Here is a 21,743-nt window from a genome sequence, read left to right as displayed (position 1 = left end):
ATGGCATCGTTTGATAAAATGCATTCAGCAAGTTTGGCCGTAGATCAATACTGAACATTAATAATACCATAAAAACATTGGAACAGGACCCACCGTTTTAACACGGATAAGGGATACATGGATTGACGGAAAAAATAAAAGTAATAACAAATTTAAAGAGTCAGCATTTTTTATAAGAAAAAGATAAACAGACAAACAACAGTACACAAAACATAACATAGAAAACCAAAGACTGAGCAACACGAACCCTATTTTTTACAACTTATCGTGGTTTTGTTTCATTCCTGTATTGACATTCAAATAATAAATCATATTCGATCAAATACAAACTTTATTGTTTTTGAGACCATACACTACAAACCAGTAAAAGTCTGAAATGGCCTATATCTGTACTCGACTGTACTGAATTTTACTCGACCAGTTTGAATTGGTCTGAAATTTACTTGATATTACTCGACTGTAGTCTGAACCATACTCAACAGTCTGAACTTGTATTTGACCTTTACCCGACCAGTACTTAACCATTTTATATATGTCTGAACCATACTCGACGTAGTCTTAACCATTCTCGTCCAAGTCTGAACCATACTCGACCAAGTCTGAACCATACTCGACCTAGTATGAACCATACGCGATCAAGTCTTAACCAACCTAGAACTATTTCTATACCTATTGTATTTCATCAATTTAGGAATTTTTTTTGGCAACAGATTTTGCCCTTGGCTACAAATTTGAATAACTGTTTGAAATCCAAAATGTATTTAATATAGCATTGAAACCAAAATTTCACAATAAACATAATAAATAAAGGCAGCAGTAGTATACCGGTGTTCAAAGTCATAAAATCATCAACATCATATTCAGCAACACTTATACTTAAATATATAAATATATAGACAATGTATATCACCTTTAAAATATAAATAAAACAAGATGATCAAAGGAAGTATTTCTGGTCTGATTGAAAAACTATCATGTGATAAATTAAGTTTTTGGTTAAATGAATTTTTATATATACATGATATCATGTCCACATTGATTTATGTACATGAAAAATACTAGAACTTTCGACCATTATTCAATTATCTTGAATGGTATTCAAATATTTTTGAATGTTTCAGATATATTTTAGTGTTACTGTAAAATTTTCAACACTGACTTAAGCCTGGTATAAATTCATGGTGTCAGGCGAGTTGAGTTAATAAAGATAAGCGGAAAAAAAAGCACAGGAATAAAGGTCACAGGAAAAAAGTCACAAATTTGGGAGGGAAAAAAGTCACAAATCTGATAAAGAATAATGTCCATGTTTGTAGTAATATTTAATTGTATTTCATTGCTTTTCTAATTTTTCTCTTGTTTTAAAGTTATACAAAACATTCAGAAGTAGATAAATGACAAATTATTAAAAAACTAGATAAATTTAAGGTTTTAAGTGTTAATCTGTTCAGACAGTAGACGATTGACAGGAAATGTAAGTATAAAACTGAAGCCAGTTAATTAGTTAATAACCGTGCGGCTGTTGAATTGTTTTAACTTGACATTTTAATGGACAACATTTTATTCAATTGCAATAAACACAAACATTTAAATACCATATACTCCTGTATTCTAACATTTAAAGATGCTGAAATAATATTAAACACTATTCAGTTAATATGATTTGCAATTACAAATAATTTTTGCTCTGACTTTTTCCCTATAATAGAGACATAAAATGCATATACATATATGTTTCTGCCTACATCTAAATAAAAATCTATTAAAATGTAAATTCAAAAATTTAATATACTGCATTTACTTATTTTTTTTTTACATTGTGACTTTTTATCCATGACTTTTTACATTTTTAATAACACGCAGTGAACTTTTTTTTTATTGTACGTAAATCAGCTTAATAAACTTTCAAAAATGACACCTGTATTTTGTAAAACCAAGAATTTAATATTATAGAACTTTCATAGCAATCATTGATAACCTTTTTAAAAAGGAATTTTGTTCCAAAGTTGCAGTAAAAATTTAGGTTGATTCATTAAGTTTTGTCAAAATTAAAAGACATGGCATACAAGAAGCACTTTCATAACGTATAATTACCTCAGTACAGGTGTGTTTTACTGGTTAAAAGAAACTCTATTTTTTTTATTCTCGTGTATTACTTATCTAGTGAATTCAAAAGGCCTTGTGATTTAAGTTTTATAGAGTGTTGTTTTTTTTAAATGGATGTTATTTTAAAATATAGCTATCTGACCAGGTGTGATATTTTTAATGAGTGTGTCTAAAGCAGGAGGTCTTGCTTTATAGTTTACCCATAATTAAACGAAAAATTTTATTCATTTCTTTAATTTTGTATCCCTTTTATATATTCCAAATTATAATAAGAATAGATATATTTCTGATATCAGGGTAAACAATTTCAGTGATTTTGTTGGCTGTTGTTACCTCAGTTAAAAATATAGTTATATAACCATGAAACCTATGTTGTTTTTATTTACGAATTTAGGTGAATTTGTTTTGTTAAAAAAAAAACACATGCCAAACAAGAAGCATCTTAATTAGGTTTTATTACCAACAGTACAGGTGTGTTTTTCAGAAAAAAAGATTTTTTTTTTAACAAGACTCGCGATCAGTCATTAAAATAAAATAATATGACTATCTCGATTTGGTAATTCTGAAAATCATGTAAGTATGTAAAAATTTGTTTTTATATATCTTTATTTTATTGTGGCTGTTGTCATGTCAGTTAAAAAGAAAGTTATTTAAACAGTTAAAATTAGAAAAAGTAGAAGTTATTTGGTGCAGTGTGGTTCAGACTGGTCGAGTATTGTTCAGACCTTTGGTCTAGTATGGTTCGGACTGAAAAAATAGGTCAAGTATTGGTCGAGTTCAGGTTAAGAATGGGTTAAGACTGTTTCAGACTAGTCGAGTAACAGTTCAGACTATTTTAAATGGCAAAGATAAGGGTCAAGTACAAATCAGTACAGTCGAGTATGGTTAAGATTGGGGTGGAGTAATGTCGAGTAAAATTCAGACCAATTCAGACTTGTCGAGTAAAAATCAGTACAGTCGAGTACAGATATAGGCCATTTCAGACTTTTACTGGTTTAAAGTGATAAGGGATGACATATACGGCTGCTGGATAACTAGTCATGTCTGTTTGGGTTACTAACCAAATGTTGTGAATAAAACAGAACTATAAACAATTAAGAAACAAGTTGGGGGTTTAGTTAGCTACAAAACCGGGTTTAAATCACAATTTTCTTCGGAAAATGTCTAAAGCCAAGTCAGGAGTATGACAGTTGTTTTCTATTCCTTTCGTTTCTGGATATAGCCTAAAGTTTGGTTTTGTCAGGTTTTATGACGTCCATCTATGTTAATGTACCTTGGTGTTCGGTATATTTGTTAAATATATTTTTACCATTGATAATTGAAAATTTATCTTGATTCTTTTTTCTTTCGTTGATCTTATTGATAAAGTAAGTCAATATAAACAGTATGTAATACTGATAGGAGGAATTCTGTTTACCTTATGTACAATGCATATCTAAAATGTATAAAATGCAGAAGAGATAATTAATAATTTCAATTAAAATATTGTCTAAGTAAGCATAGTTAGTAAGGTATTTCCATGGAAAGCAGGCTAAAATCGTGTGAATATGGTTCTGAAGATAAATTTGGTAAGATGTTCGTGTGTCCAAACCATATATTTATTTGATGTTGATAATAACAAACAGGAAAAATTAAATTTCCTATGTGCGTAATTTGCTAATCGGTTTAGATCCACCTACAATTAATAACTAATTATCCGTTTCAAGGAACGATGTTATATAATTCCTTGTTTTGTTTTGAATTATCGTGGCAAAAAGTTTAATTTTAGGGTTGAATGCATGCCCGTCACGTTAGGTAATTTTGTAAAACAACACATACTAAAGACGATTATTCTATTATGCAAAATTGTTTTGAAGAAGAAAAGTTTTCCAAAGACGCAGGATGCCAAAAATTAGAATACATTTTCGATCCATTTAGGGAGATGAGTTAAAACAACATCATAATGAAAGGGAAGATAATATATTTGATAAAGACAAAGATATTCACTTACCTTTACAATTAACACCGAAGTATCCCGCATCACATGTACATTTATAACCAGCATTAGTTATATTACAATATCCATGTATACAAGGACTAGCTGTACATGGTGTGACTGAAAGTAAAACATACAAATTGTGATTTTTTTTCTTTCAATTTAAATGGGCTTTGGAAATCATATATAACTATGCAGTAGTTCCTAATGCCCATACAAGGGTATTGGCCGATACATTAAGAATGTAATTGTTTTTATAACAACAGCTTTCAATGAAAAGTAAAACCATGCATATGTCATTTTTGAATCAATGATCAAAATCACCATAATTTCTATCGACAGACTATGTACAAATATCATTGCAGATTTTGAATATATACATTAATTATAAAGAAATAAAGAGATGTGATATGAATACCAATGCGACAACCACCAATAAAGACCAAAGACAAAAATGCAATTACTAGTCACATTACGATCTTCAACAATGAACAAATAGGGTACGAGGTTGAAGAGCATTGAGGACCCAACACCTAGAGGTTTCGTCAAATACAGCTAAGATTATCTATTTCTTGGGAGGAAAATCCTGAGTATTTCAACAAATTCAAAGTTTTGTAACCAGTTAATTTATAAATATGACTATATCCAAACTGCTGAGAAATTGAAAGATACTGTCTTTAAGATGAAGAAAACGTAGTCAATTTACGATGAGCACCTGGGTTTCTGACCCGTTCAAGAATCCCGAGGCTGTGGATGCCTCATCCTCTGTTTGCGCTAAATATGATGTAGTGTCAGCAGACAAAGCCTCAAACAGTGATTATGTATAAGCAAAAATCATTATTTGGAAAGTCCTCACAAAGAACTCGCAATTCACAACACTACTTGGAAACCCACACATACCCTTACATCATTCACGAAAGAGGAGATTTAAGGAAATCTATAATCCGTCCATTTCTTCTTCTGTGTCAATACCATACATGAACATTACAAAAATCGTTTTAAAGAACGATATATAGCCGAGTTGTCAAGATGTTTGACTCTTTCTTAAGTAATTTTTTACCACCGTTTTACACACGTAAAAGATGTCCATCAGAAATATTGTGGTAAGGTATATTCAACAAGCGCGGTCAACAATTTTCAACATAAGACAATGCCTGTACCAAGTCAGGAATATGACAGTTGCTATCCATTCATTCGTTTGATGTGTTTGAGCTTTTGATTTTGCCTTTTGATTACGGACTTTCCGTTTTGAATTTTCCTCGGAGTTCGGTATTTTTGTGATTTTACTTTTTTCAATATATCATGTCATATTCCCTAGGTAACATTATATAAAGGATGCTACCAAACATAGGACTGATTAGTCTTTTGTAGACGAAACACGCGTCTGGCATACAAAATTTTAAACTTGGTATCTATCATGAGTTTATTCATTACGAATACGTATTTTACCAGGAAGTGGTTTTGTGCATTTAACATCTTGAAAATTCATAAAACATACCAAATGTTAGACAGACATGACAGTTTAAATGAGTTGGTAGGCATCTTGTATCTTCTTGGCACGGATTAGTAGGCCAGCAGCTGTCTTTATCCTGAATGTACAACAAGGATATCATTATGTTTTACTTCTATTTTTATTGTATTAGTTATTTTAATAAGTGTTTACCATCATGGAAAAACAAAAACATACAAATATGTCAAGCCCATATATATGTCTATGTATTCTCTTTAAATTATACAGTGTATGCGAAGGGTCCAGTTTATTCAAAAAAGTTTAGTGTTTGACGGACATACTAATCTAAAAACAAAAAGATGTTATATGATTGTTAATGAGATTATCCTTGAAATCGTGAATTGTTCAGAATTTTATGAATTATATAACAGATTTTTTATTCATTTTTTGACTGAAAATATTGTAACCGAACCAAACTTTAAAATAACTATTAATAAGAGTTATAATGTCAACTGATATTCTATGTAATCTGGCCTTTCAGTTATATTTTTAGTACGATTATAGTACTCAGATTTAGAAATCAACCCATCAAAATACTTGATTTGGTGTTTCGAGCACACATATTGTACTTCAGGTACCGAATAAAGTTTCATGACTGAAAGGCCTGATAAAATTGTATCATATTACAATTTTGATATGCGATATAGAGGAAACAAGATCGAGTAAATCAAATTTTTTCAATGGTTCTTGCAAACATAAATTTATTCCATAAACCCGAAAATTGATTATTTCAATGACGTTGACGCATCTGTGTAGCAGCATTTATTACAAGTAGTGGATTTGTAAACGATTATCAACGTGCGTCCGTTTCCGAATCTACAACTTCTTATACATTTTCTAGTTTAAACCTTTCCAGGAAAATTGATTGTATATGATATTTTTCACTAAAAGCCAATTTCATGTATTAATGTGTAGTCGTGAGCCGTGATCGTATATTCGTTGGTTACTAATTATCAATGATACGGAGTTGGAACCTCGTACCCGAATGATTTTTTTTTTTCATTTTTTCTTCTCGTCGAAACAGTTTTGTCGTTCTATATTTTGTATTGCTTAATAACTATACCGCTTTATTTTTAAAATTGAATTATGTTGTATAGATAATTGATTTAGAAATGTCGAATGATAAACGTTTTATTCCACGGATTAACAAACCTTCCCCTATAAATCCCATTCCAAAAATATACATATATATTTATATAAAATAGCCATTATACATATTAGATATAATTGAAGAATTTCATTGTCAATGAGACAGCTACATACTTTGTGTGCATATATATCGACAAGAGTTATCAATGAAGTACTTTACCAATATATTTCATTAGTTATTATATATCAGCAATAGCAATCAAGTGGTATCATGCACGGACAGAAGACTTTTATGATTATTGGTTAAAACACTCATAAGTTCGAATCCCGAATTTATGGCGGATTTTTGAGGAGTAAACACTTTGTAGTTAAACAGTTATAATATAAGTTAATTTCGGATCACAATAGATTCTTGGAAAACAATAGCCGCCTGACATCAGAATCAGTTAATTTGGGTTAAATTCGTTGATTTGACGAAAACTGGATTTCGTATTTTAATTAGATTCACTGTCGAAACTAATAACATTTATTTTCCGAATGACTATGAACTTTAACATTGAGTATTAGTAGTAAACCAATGTTTAAATCTTGTAAATGCATATGAATTCTGCAAATAAGGAAATATGGGTCCAAACAAAAAAACACTGGAGTCGTTGACATGGTAAACCTCTCATTTTATGCATACATAATTCTTTATGCGAATTCTGACAAAGCCATGATAGGAAAAAGGAAATAAACGGTTAAAAACACTGGTTTATGTATAAGAGATATAAAAACTTGCTTAAATGTGGAATATTGAGTGACAAAATGTCATCAATATATCAGGGGCCGTATGCATAAAACATCTTAACTTAAGTGTTCCTGAAACTTAAATTTAATTTATTTAGAATTCCCTTAGTCAAGTAAAATTCAATAGGCGTATGCATAAAATTAAATAAGTCATCACTTTACTGAGGAATACTTAAATTGGAAACTATCTCTAATTGTCATACGATATATGTTAGATCAACGCAGGTACTCATTGGTGCAAAAGTTTGATTTGATTATTAACATTGATTGAACAATATATATAATTGTATAAACACGGTAGTAAGGTCACAATATCGATGAGCGTTTAGTACAGTGATTTTGTCATAGTTTGGTTAAGTTGGACATGATTGTGATCAGTGTTTTTAAAGACAAACAATGAGAGAATATAAACATTCGGATTGTTTGCTAAAAAAAAACATCTGCACATCAATCCAAGCTGGTAAGTATCTTTGTTTTTAGCTAGTATGTTAGTACATTAAAATTTGTATCATATAGTTAATAATTTGACCCATAATAATGCTTGCGTATGTCAAAATTTAAAAGATGTTATTCGTTTGTTATGCATAAAGAAAAGTGATTTGTTTACTGTTTGTTACATCACATATTTCGTTATGATATAAACCTGCCGTCAATTATTCCGAAACATAGCTACATTTGCACACAATTTAAGATTTACGAAAATTCGGTGTCATGGTTTGGTTCAGTAGTGTCATGTTTAGTTCATGTTCGACATTGTTCAGTTTTGTGATTCCTGTCGTGTATGATGGAAGAGTAATTTTCATAGTAATTTCACTTAAAGTTTATTAAAAAAATAAGTTTATAAACTGCTATCCATGTTGCTTAACCAAACCATACCAATTTCGGTATTTTTGTTATCCTGCGTTGATTTCTAAAAAGATAATAATTTCAAATTAAATCGTTTGACCCACAATAAAGATTCAAACATGTTATTTGCTTTTTATTTGCTCATTTGAAAAGAACTGAGGCAATGGTTCTGGGAAGTAATATAACTTATCCATGACCAACTTAACCAAACTATGACAAAATCACTGTACTAAATGCTCATCGATATGACGACGTTACTACCCGTGAGAAAGTGCTGATATGCATAAAACCACTTACGTTAAGATATTCAATCGTAGTACTACTTTATCGTAGGACATGTAGAAAAATCAGTCCGTTCGGAACAAATCTTTACGTAAGTAGCAGCCCATGGGTTTAATTGATGTTGGTGTGTAAAACAATTAACAAATACGTAACCAACTAAAATAACCAAACAAACTGGCGCATAAGAGAAAATGTTGTTTTAATGGGCGAGCATGGGGAAAAATTATTTTAAATGCAAAAATTCCCCCCAACTGTTACTAAAAGAGAAATGAAAGGGATTGAAAGGAAAAAAGATTGATTTATCGATGTTTGCTTAAAGTGCAGTGGCAATTATGTCATGCATGTTCAGGACGAGATCAAAGCAACAACATGAACAATAGATGAAATTGGTGGATCTTGTAATAGACGCTTTCCGGGAGAAAGGTCATGAAAATTTGGACTATCACTGAAAAATGAAGGTATATTGTATAGGAACAGACATTCGTCCTTGCAACAGCTCACCTATGGATCCCAAATAGTTATTGCAGGTGTTCTTAACGTACATAGTGTGTGGAACTCTCTCTACACGAGGAATCAGATTTAACGTCCACATTCTGATCGGTCGTGGTGGTTGTGTACTAATACATCCCGCACAGCCAAACGAACGTCCGACTTTGGCAAGGGTTTTACTGCCGGTCGGAAAGAGACCAATATTACCGTATTTCTTGTCGCCACTCGCTCTATGGGGGTGGAACAAAATACATATATATATATATATCAATATCATAAGTAGAAAAAATACCTTGAGGAGATATTCTTGAGAGATCCAAAAGAAGAGGGACAACTTATGCATGGCGTGATAAATGTAAAATATCAAAAGATTCCAATTATGCACTAGCAATTTATTCTTTATAGCAGACAAAACTTAAATCACACGAGGAGTCTCTGAAAGAAATCTCAACATTATCTTGTAGCAAACTATCCACCTTAATAATGGTATATGCTAGTAGAATCTTAATTTAAAAATAAATCCACGTCATCATACTTATAAAACAGATTATTCCATCTATAAGGCACCAACCATTCATCGATCATGGGTGATGCTGAATAGAAGGGCAATATGTTTATGTTCGAGAGATAACAATACATTTTTTAACTCTGACAATACAAGATAAAGATTTTTTATCATTTCGATTTAAAATAAACTTTTTTATCACTTCCCTTTTACAACAAAAACTCGAGGTTCTAAAGAGCCCGTGTAGCTCACCTTGGTCAATGTGCATATTAAACAAAGGACACTCTCCAACATTGTAGAACGAGAATAGAATTCATGACAAAAATCTCTGTTTTGTTGATCTTGTATTGCTAATCATATCGTCTGTTTAGCTTTTCTCTATAAGAATGAAGAGATATGGGATGATTGCCAATGAGACACCTATCCACCAAAAGTCAAATGAAGTGGATGTAAGCAATTAAAGGCAACCGTACGGCACTCACAATGAGATGGATTTTTGAAGATGTATCTTCTTTAGTTTTTGCTCAAAACACAAAAGAGGGTAAAACAAATCCTCATTTAAGGGCAATCACTATTATAAAGAGTGATTGTCTACTTACTACATTAGCAATGGTAATAACTCCAATAAGGAGTCGTCGGGCGAGTTCCTGCGTTTGTAGTAATTGTAGATCATGTCTTGCTAATCATTTTTGATTATTTAAATTTCTATCTATCTATTATAATTTATAATATAAGGCAGAAACGCAAAAAATGGTAAAAATCTTCATCAAAGGGCAATTACTCTAATAAGGAGTCGACTGACGATTTCGACCATGCCGACTAAGTATCTCTCTTTCTATTATAGTTTTCAAGATAATAGGTAAAAGTTAAAAACAATGGTACACTTTGTCAGTTAAGGGTGATGACTCCTAAAAGAAGTTGTCTGACAGTTTTGACCTATATGAACAATTGGCAGAGCTCAACATTTTGAACATTTCTGCCTTTGTAGATTTCCTCTATCTATAACGGTTTTCAAAATAATAGACGAAAATTGCATTTTACCCCTATGTTCTATTTTTAGCCATGTCCGCCATCTTGGTTGGCTGGCAGGGTCACCGAACACAGATTTTTTAACTAGATGCCCCAATGATGATTGTAGCAAAGTTTGGTTAAATTTAGTCCAGTAGTTTCAGATTTTCGACGACGACGACGACGACGGACGACGGACGCCAAGTGATGTGAAAAGCTCATTTCGACCATCGGGTCAGGTGAGCTTAAAAAAGGTGATATGATCATTTTCCATGAATTCATATCAAAACTGGACATTTTTCAAAGTCCTATAATGTTTTACTAAATCAAACATTATTTGAATCATATGTTTACTGTACGGTATGATTAACATCTTTGCATATTTCCGAATACTTCGCGTGAAAGTTATCCAAAACTGGCAAGAAGGACTTTCTTAACCAAAACCTACAATTTATTGGAAGTTATAACATAAATTTCTGTCAGATACACCATCAATTAATTAGGTCTTCCTTCTATGCAAAATGTGCAATGTTTTCTTAACAACAATATATCACTGAATATATAAGGAAATAAAAAAAGTAACAAACAGAAACTAGAGAAATCGCATGAACTCCAAAAAGAAGCCAGACCGGGTGCGTCAACAGGGTAAGCGTCTCCTATACATACATCACCCACCATGCCAACCCAAACTCAGTCAAATGTCACAATCGGGAAAATGAAGACTTCACTGGTACCTAAAGATTTCAAACCGCGAAAACATGTCGTTAGTAAGTTGAGACACCGACACATCGTATTGACCAATTAATCCGTGATCGTGTCCATAAAACTCACGAAAAGTCGATTTCAGTCGGTGTAAACTTCAAATAAGTTGTAATCAACAACACAACAATACAACAACACATGATGTATGTTAAGACTTCATACTGACAAGTGATTAAATGCAACAGCGATGACCAACTGTCCGACATCGACACCAAAGTCAGTAAAGAAATATGGAAAACCACTGACGAGTTTCCTTTGAACAGAGGCAATTAAATGTTTGCGTAGCTTGTTTTATAAGATCGTTGTTATCCGACGTGAACACAAAATGTAGTGTCATAGGTCAATTATTATAAATTCATTTATACATTTACGTTTATTGATGTGATACTCTTTTTTAGACAGGATAATGTCTTCATATTGTTCTATCGTACATTTGAATTTAAATTATAATCAAAGATACACCTTTATGAAGTAGTCGTTTATTTGTACTGATTGTCTTTATTTGACATTATTTCTAATTTGGTTGACGATTATTCTGACTATGGAGACTTGACTTTGCAAAGTCAATGTTGACACGTTGGCAATGTTTATTTTGCCAGCAACACTTTTTCAACGGCTGATATAAAAAAAAGAAATTTGTAACTCCATAAAAATTATATATAAAATAGGAAATTTTCATCATAGAAACATATGATTTTAATTGAAAAATTGAAGGATTGGTTTGACGGTAGAAAACAATTCACCGAAGAATTTCAAATTTTTTGGGAAAGTTAAGCGATATTTCTGCGAATTTTAGTGTTTTCCTTACATTTTCAGATAGCTGTACCTCCGAAAGTAGATCAGTTTACCCACTTATTCTTTTACGCTTTTTCATTGTATTTTCAAAAGTGGTAAGTTGGAAAATTTCTCAAAAATTAATTACTGTACAAACCATTTACGTACCTGTTACCTTAATGCGCACATTAAAAATTAAAAAGAAACAGCAAAATACAATTAAATCGATACTATAAAATAAAATATTCTTTGTAAAGTTCGAAAGGAATTCAACTTAATACCATACTAATAAAACCACTCATGCCGAAGTGTAGCTAACATTGCAAAGATTTTCAATATTAGTTTCGATTAGTTCTTAGGATATTGATTTTTGGAGTGCTAAAATATTTAACCATTCTTTTTGAAGGATATTTTTCATTTTGATTTTGCCATTTGCTTAGGGACTTTCCGTTTATAATTTTCCTCGGAGTTCGGTATTTTTGTTATTTTACTTTTCATCCAAACAAAGCAAAACTGAAAACAAATAAATTTGCTATCCTCAGCTCGTATAAGTGTGATACAGTAATACAGTAAGACTGACATCCCAGGACATTAGACAATTATTCGTTACGACAAATGTATCAGTCAAATAGCTATAAAAATGAATAACTGGAAAGTATTAAACAGTACAAAGTAAAATAACAATAATACCGAACTCCATTGAAAATTCAAAACGGAAAGTCCTTTATCAAATGGCAAAATCAAAAGCTCAAGCACATTAAACGAATGGAACAGGACTAGTTGTTCTAATAAAAATGTCTTATCCAAACGGTCGTATGGAAACAATATTAAGCTGTATTTCAATTTTGTGATGTTGGACCTAACATTGAAATTGATATTGCAAATAAATAAATGAAAATAAAATTTAAAAAAAAAACGACCGAGAAAGCTGACACATATATCACACTTCTTGTAGGTCGTAGAAAAACAATATTGAAAAGATTTCACCTTAACGATTTGTTTTGTTATACCTTCTGTAAATCATATTGCTAACTGGACAAGCTTTACAACATCACATGAGATACAAGCGATGTAAACCAAATGATTTACGTCTTGTATATGTGATACATTCTTAATTTTTGTATTTAAATGTAAATTTAATATAGTGAAATTATTCATTTGTTACAGAATTGTAGGATCAAAACAGTACAGATAACTTATATGTGGAACAGGATCTGCTCACCCTACCAGATCGACTGAGATCAGCCCGATGTTTGGTTGGTTTTGTGTTGCCCAGTCTTTAGTTTTCTACGTTGTGTTTTGTGTACTATTATTTGTCTTTTTTTTCATGCCATGGCATTCTCAGTTTGTTTTCGACAAATGAATATCCCTTTTGTATCTCTCGCCTCTCTTTTATAATCATATACCTAATGATTTTCAGTAACCGTGTGTCCATAACTTGGGTTCGATCCGACCAAAGGATTACTTTCTACTTAAATGTATACGCTACAACTATGACATTTTGTTGTGATATTTATTAAACATCAGCAAGGCCATTTACAGAGAATATTGTACAATCACTGTTCTTTAACAAAATATGGAAATGAATAACTTTGTTCTAAGAACTGCAAGCTGATTTTGCATTCTAAAATTGAGAATGGAAATGGGGAATGTGTCAAAGAGACAACAACCCGACCATAGAATAGACAACAGCAGAAGGTCACCAACAGGTCTTCAATGCAGCGAGAAATTTCCGCACCCGGAGGCGTCCTTCAGCTGGCCCCTAAACCAATATATATACTAGTTCAGTGATAATGAACGCCATACTAAACTCCAAATTGAACACAAGAAACTAAAATTAAAAATGATACAAGACTAACAAAGGCTAGAGGCTCCTGACTTGGGACAGGCGCAAAAATGCGGCGGGATTAAACATGTTTATGAGATCTCAACCCTCCCCCTATACCTCTAGCCAATGTAGAAAAGTAAACGCATAACAATACGCACATTAAAATTCAGTTCAAGAGAAGTCCGAGTCTGATGTCAGAAGATGTAACCAAAGAAAATAAATAAAATGACAATAATACATAAATAACAACAGACTACTAGCATTTAACTGACATGCTAAACTATAAAAGAATATTTAAAAATCCAAACTTTATAAATTTGATGCGTCCGAAGCGTTTTCTGGATTTACCTTCAACTGGAACGCTCAGAGCTGATGATTTGGAATTCAACGTTGTAAAAGAACCGAAATAGCAACGATAAATTAAAAACACAAGTTCTTTTCTTTTTAAAAAATCGTCTCTGATGAAACATGATAAAATATGAAAGTATAAAATTATGAGATGTGGTATGATTGCCAATGAGATAATTATCAACCAAGAACGAAATGACGTACAAGTATACCATGTAGACAAATTTAGGTCACCATACGACCTTCATCAATAGGCAAAACCTATACAGCATAGCAAGCTATTAAAGGCCGCTACATGACAAAATGGAAAATAAATCATACGATGAAACAAAAGGCCTGATTTATATACCAAAAGCAACGAGAATAAATATGATATACAGCAACCAACGACAACCACTGAATAGCAGGCTTGTAACTTGGAACGGTTACGTACATAATGTAGAGGTGTTAAACATGTTTTGAGTGCACAAAATAAGAGAAAACTTACAAATCAGTTGAAAAGTCTTGATATATCAGATCAATCCAAAGTATGTCCGTTTTTTATCGCTATACTGTATATGCGTGTGTCATGTTATAAAAAATCAAATGTAGCTTTAGTGATTTTAGTGAATGAAAAAACAAATTAAGCATTATTGGAAAAGACGAAACGTTATAGAATTTTAACTGACGTGATTTTGAAGCTATCAGAGTGTTCTTTGCAATAGACAGCTTTCGAGTTCGTTGCATTTCCGTCAAAAACTTTGGTTTTAGTAAACATTATTCGTGCTTTTAGGGGCGTCATCACTTCCGTTCCTATGTTAAGCGATTGGTTGAAAAAATGATAATGCTATATTACACGGATTATTCGGCAAATTAAATTTTTATAGTTGATATTCAGCACTGCTGTCATTAGGGAATTGTGATTAAGTACTTGCGGAACAAATATTATTCCTAGTTTATCCTGCATAATGACGATCACAAAGACCTCTAACTGGTTAATGGCGTCACAAAGGCGCACAAAATTGACGAACTTTTCCGGTGAAGGACATAACTCGAAAGTGGTCTATTGATATATATTCTCTTGATGTATAGACTGGTATGGTCACTGTTTATCATGAGATAACATAGTTTTGATTAATACAAAGGTTTTAGTGGTATCAATGACCGATTATGATATACTTAGTATTCTTTTCATCAACATTAGTTTATTTGTGATTTTATGACAAGATGCGTTATTTTCCATATCATTTTTTGTTCACGGGATATAATCACTACATGTATGCGTCCTTTTAAATGTTTTACAGTTCTCTGGTCATACTTCAGTGTAAAAATCGTCTCTCATATCTGGAATTTTTTTTTTGGAAATTTTTAAGAGAACTGTTTTAACAACCCGATTTTTTCCTGATGATACAATGAAATATGTTTTGAATAACACTTTGTTATTTTCCTATTGCCATTCTCTTTTGTTAGATTCTCATTATATTTTTACCCAAAACAGTGTGTTTTGAGAAACTTGTAACATTTACAAAGTAAACATCAGTTCTTTACATACTAAACAATAGACCTTTAACATGCTCAATAAAGGAACTTTTCTCTCCTGTATCTTATTTCAAACATATATAGATCAAATGATAAGTCTATACTCAGGAGATAGTTCTAATGTATAAAACAGGAAAATACCCGTAAATCTGCAATCTCTAAATCAAAAAGGGTGGGGAACGTGCAAGAGATTACACAACTCTTAAGGAAAATAATACGGTTTGATCACTATATCAATTCAATTAAATAATAGGTAAAGTTTAATAAAAAAACATGTTTTTTGAAAGTCTAATTCCATTTTTCAAACGATTACGTAAAGTGAAATTGAAGATATTGATCTCCATATATAAATTCTATGAATAATTAAGATCTCAAATTATGTAATACACAAAGACTAACCTTTTCAATTCCAAATTAAGCGTAACAAAATTATCCAATTAAGATTACATTGTGTAATGAAATTGAAACATGGAGCAAATTAGCAGGAATATGTATGATTTATCAATTCACTAAGTTTAAATTTACTGTTGACATACAAAGTGCGTTGTTAAATTATGATTAAAAACGGGACATCAGTATTCTCTAATTCTAAAGCTTGTTGGTTTCTTTCTTTTGAATATATGGAAAAAAGGTCGTTGTATAAAATATGGTCATGATTTCAGCCTTGCAACTATTCCAATCTACTCAATCATTTGTACGGGTTACACGAATGACTAAGCCGATGTCAGGACAATGACAGGACCAAATGAAAATGCTAATTACTCTTTTATTTCTCAAAGGAATTATCTCAAATTTGAAATAAAATAACATTTCATCATTTAAAACACAAATATAAGAAAAAAAACACGTATAAAATATTAAGAGCTTGAGAAAACGTGACCTGTCCAACGTTAACAATGACCTGACCGACAGGACCAAATGAAAATGATAAAACGTTTTTATTTCTCAAAGGAATTATCTCAAATTTGAAATGAATTAACTTTCATCATTTGAGAAAAACAAAACAAACAAAAAACCAAAAAACACGTAAAAATATTAAAAGCTTGCGAAAACGTGACCTGACCAAAGTTGACAATGACCTGACCGACATCGACAATGACAGGACCAAATGAAAATGCTGAAAATTTTATTTCTCAAAGGATTTATCTCAAATTTGAAATTAATAAGATTTCATCATTTAATACATAAATATAGGAAGAAGAAAAAATAAAAAAAAATAAAAATTCAAAGCTTGCGAAAACGTGACCTGACCAACGTTGACAATGACCTGACTATTATCGAATAACCTGACCGATGAAAAGTAATAACTTGTTAAATTTTTATCCATTATCAATAAGATATTACTAAAAAAATCGGGAAAAATATATTTATGGGTAAGTGTAGGACAGAAAGTCACAGAACGAAATGTTACAGACAAAAAGTCACGGACAAAAAGTCATAGGACAAAAAGTCACAATTCAGTTGGGCGATCTTATTTTCAAAAAAACAGTTTTGTATTTTTCGTGAACTATGTTATATAAAGCAACTTTGTAATTAAAGTTAATTTAATAAATTTCAATAATGATCATATAATTGTTAAGTAAACAAAATGCTAAAGTGGGTTGGTACTTAAATGGCTGCATTGTGCCAAGAAATATATACTTTGCAAGATTAAAGATCGCTAAAATTTAATAATGTTTCATTTATCAAGGCTAATGAACAATTTTATTTAACTGTAAAATGAATATACGAAACAAAAAGAATATTTATAGAATAACTAATCGAAGAATTCAAATAGAGAAAAATATTCAACGAGTGACCGAACAACACATTAATTCACGAATGCGCGTAGCGCATGAGTTAATTATCAGTGTTGTTCGGTTACGAGTTGAATATTTTTCGATATTTGAATTCTTTGATTAGTTATTCTTTTTATTACATTGGCAAATGGCTTTTTTAATGAAATAATGTAGAAAATGTAAGGAACTATATCTTTTTTCTACGCATTCACAATTTGTTTTGATCCGACATTATCGACGTCTTGACAACGCCTATTGTTGTATGACGTCAGAGAGTGAAATAACCACGTTTATTTCACATGTGAAATTATCGGTTTTTATTTGACTGGGAAATCAATGTAATTCATTGCTACCAATGTAATAAGTTTCAATATCTTCCTTTAAATATTCAAACAATTGTCAACAAATTATTTGTGACTCTTTGTCCTGTTTTTTTTTGTCCTATCAAATTTTTGACTCTCTGTTCACTGACTTTTTGTCCTGTGACTTTCTGCCCGTTTACCTAAATATTTAACCTGACCAACGTTAACTGTTTCCTGGCCGTTATCGTGACCAGGAACAATGACTTTACATAAAAAAGAAGATGTGGTATGATTGCCAATGAAACAACTCTTCACAAAAGACCAAATGACACAAAAACTAACAACTATAGGTCATCGTACGGCCTTCAACAACGAGCAAAGCCCATACCGCATAGTCAGCTATAAAAGGTCCCGAAATGACAATTGTAAAACAATTCAAACGAGAAAACTAACGGCCTAATTTATGTACAAAAAATGAACGAAAAACAAATATGTACATGTAACACAGCAACAAACAAAAACCACTGAATTACAGGCTCCTGACTTGGGACAGGCACATACAAACAGAATGTGGCGGGGTAAAACATGTTGGCGGGATCCCAACCCTCCCACTAACCTGGGACAGTGGTGTAACAGTACAACATAAGAACGAACTATAAAAATCAGTTGAACAAGGCTTAACTCATCAGATTTTTATAGTAAAATCATATTAATTATGGATCAAATTTTAACAATTTGATTTATTTTAAAAAATTAAATAAGAAAGAAATAAGGACTTTTCATCGGCCAGGTCATTGTCGATGTTGGTTAGGTCATTGTCAACGTAGATCAAGTCACGTTTTTGCAAGCTTTGAATATATTTTTTTTATATTTATGTATTAAATGATGAAATCTTATAATATTTCAAATTTGAGATAAATCCTTTGAAAAATAAAAAAAAAGTTATTAGCATTTTCATTTGGTCCTGTCATTGTCGATGTTGGCAAAGTATTAAAAAAAAACCTGTATTTACGTGTCCTTCCTCTTTTGTGATGATTGTGTAATGTAATCAGTCAGTAAGCCTTGCCCCTCATTGCAAATAAATTAATTTTTTTGAACAGTTATATAAACATCTGTTGCTGATGCAGGAGAAGAAACGTATTCAAATTCTGGTAAGCAATTAGCCAGACAATGGGACTGATTTTAAGGTTTCAGATTCACTTATCAACGTAACTTCTGCACTTATTAATATATGAATTGTTGTAATTCAACTGGACGAAACGAAATTTTTTTTTACGAATTGGGTTGTAAATTACCTGGACAGAGGCATATTTCGTTTACGAGCTAAATATCAAAGCGGTCGTTAATGCTTTTACGAAAACCGAACTTTTATTTACAACGCAGAAATCACCTGCACGGGTAAAAAGTATAAGTGTCCAGCGACTCATTTCACAAAAAAATCTTACTAGTAAAATCACTCATAAGTCATTGATATTTCAGTATAACTTTAGTCTTAAGATTTTCTGTAAAGAGTGTTCCATGCTCTTAGCCAGAATGTCTTGTGGATGGAGGGGGTGATTGTAGTCATCAAACTCGGACTTTAAGAGTCAAATTTCAAATAAAATCTCGTCTTCAATAGCTGTTACTACTTCTTTACTTTCACAGGGGATAGTTGAACCGAATAAATAGAAAATCATACTGCCTTCAGGTTTCGTATCTCCCATGTCTTGAAATTAGGGTTTACTCTCACTGGCACGCCTCGGCAAAGTCTACTGACCGTTGTGATGTTTTTTCGTTGTACGAATAATAATGAGAATTTGTAACCTTTAATATTTTATTCATTTATGTAATATAAAGTTGCACTTATGCCACGAAATGTCAAAACAATGGAACTGCATGATTTCGTAAAATATGTATTTACCATTACTTAGTCATGTTTATACTGGCTTAGATCTAAAATAAAAACCAATTATCTTACATTTGCTTCCAATGAACAGAAGCAATTCAAGAACAGGTTAATTAATAACATTACTAAAGTCGTTTATGCCGGAAAGCTACAAAATTTCCCATGCTGTACATACAATGTGGTAGACTGTATCTGATAGTTTTTGAGCGTATCATCAATGGGAAAATTGACTTATTTTTTAAATCTACCTATTTTATATTAAAAATAAGGTGATATTTGGCTGATAATCAGAGAAAGGCAATATACTGCTTATGGCACAAACAATTTACTGTATCACTGTGCCCGAAAACAAAGACTGTTGTATAGTTGTTGGTCGGTCATTTTGGAGGGAATTGATTTTCAATTACACAAAATTGAGAATGTACACGGGGAATGTGTCAGAGAGACAACAACCCTTTAAAAGAGGAGAAAACAGCCCAAGGCCGCCAATGGGTCTTCAACACGACGAGAAAATCTAGCACCCGGAGGCGGGCTTCAGTGGCCCCAATACAAAAATGTTTACTAGCTCAGCGAAAATGGACGTCACACTAAATTCCTTAAGATGTTAATGAACCAAAATTTAAAAACATACAAGACTAACAAAGGCCTTTCAAAATTGTAATCGAGGAAAGTTGTATCGAATTAGAATTATTTTCATTATGAAATCAAGCAAAACCATACGTTTATTCTTTTTTGAAACAACTTAAGAATAAAAAGCAATGAACATTAAAACATGTGCACTCTATTTTACAATAATAGGTTATCAATCGGTCAACAAAATGGCGTTTACACGATGCCAAAAATAGCAAATGCTTTTGATAGTAGTAATAATTATAATAAATAAATAAAAAAATACACCGATAACAAAAATAAATAAACAATTGATAATATATATAATGATCAAAATAATAATAACATTAATGCTAATATTAATAGAAAATGATAAAGGTTTGCCGTTATAACTTTGCATTTTTATCTAACATTAAAGCTAGACCAAATGTCAAACGTAAATTAGAAATAAGAAGATGTGGTATGAGTGCCAATGAGACAACTCTCCATCCAAGTCACAATGTGAAAAAAGTAAACAATTATAGATCAAAGTACGGCTTTCAACACGGAGCCTTGGCTCACACCGAGCAGCAAGCTATATGTATAAATTATAGTTCAGATTTATTACGGCCAAAGAATTTCGGTTTACTTACCATATCCCAATTCGTCATATTAGAGAACATATACTCTGAATCCAAGATTAAATGGTCATCTTCAGCAGTAAGAGCCAGCAACTGACATTTAAGTAATTCTGGTAAATAGTTCACAGCGTTACAGTCTTTGTAGCGGTGACAATGACGTAAACACATTTTAGCCCCCATATTACTGAGAATTTGAATGATATGTCCATTCATTCTCTTTTTTATATGGAACGTTCCCCCAGAAATAAGTTCTGATGTACATTGTAGAATTTGGAAACCAAGCAATATAAGCCAATCAAATGTACTTATGTTTATCACTTTTTTAAACATTATTTTAGCTTATGTATAAACACGTAGCAATTTAAATCAGTACGGTAACCATAATCGGAATTCTTGATACTAATGTCGCATATTACTGGAATAACATTCATAAATTATCAAATAGATTTGCATGGTATCTTTTAAAATCATATTATAAAAAAGAAACGCATGACAAATTTCTATAATGGATCAAAATGAATAAGTAATACATTATACGTAAAATTTTATTAATTTTTCCTTTTAAAAGTAAGATCTAGACCAAAATATGGGAAATTTGCAAATTAATTTGCGTTAAGTCTTACTAAGTGATTAAGTTTAAATTTGAATGCATTTGACGACTGTTGTCAATTATAAAACTAGTCAACAATAGCGAATTTCATAACACGTTACAAAAATTGATTT

General features: G+C 31.6%; 1 protein-coding gene across 1 annotated transcript in view; it reads right to left on the bottom strand.

Moving 5' to 3' along the window:
- LOC127727072 (neurocan core protein-like) overlaps positions 1-21,424 on the bottom strand; it is a 39,413-nt gene extending 17,989 nt beyond the window's left edge. The window contains exons 1-3 of the mRNA XM_052234488.1: positions 21,033-21,424; positions 5,577-5,667; positions 4,094-4,198 (exon numbers count right to left, since the gene is read on the bottom strand). Coding sequence (XP_052090448.1) covers positions 4,094-4,198; positions 5,577-5,667; positions 21,033-21,350 — 514 coding nt within the window. The 5' untranslated portion in view covers positions 21,351-21,424. The remainder of the gene's footprint in view (positions 1-4,093; positions 4,199-5,576; positions 5,668-21,032) is intronic.
- Positions 21,425-21,743: the final 319 nt, after the last annotated feature.

Source organism: Mytilus californianus, unplaced genomic scaffold (genome assembly GCF_021869535.1).
Source record: "Mytilus californianus isolate M0D057914Y unplaced genomic scaffold, xbMytCali1.0.p SCAF_19, whole genome shotgun sequence".
Taxonomy (NCBI): Eukaryota; Metazoa; Mollusca; class Bivalvia; order Mytilida; family Mytilidae; genus Mytilus; species Mytilus californianus.
This window is presented reverse-complemented; position numbering and strand designations above follow the sequence as displayed.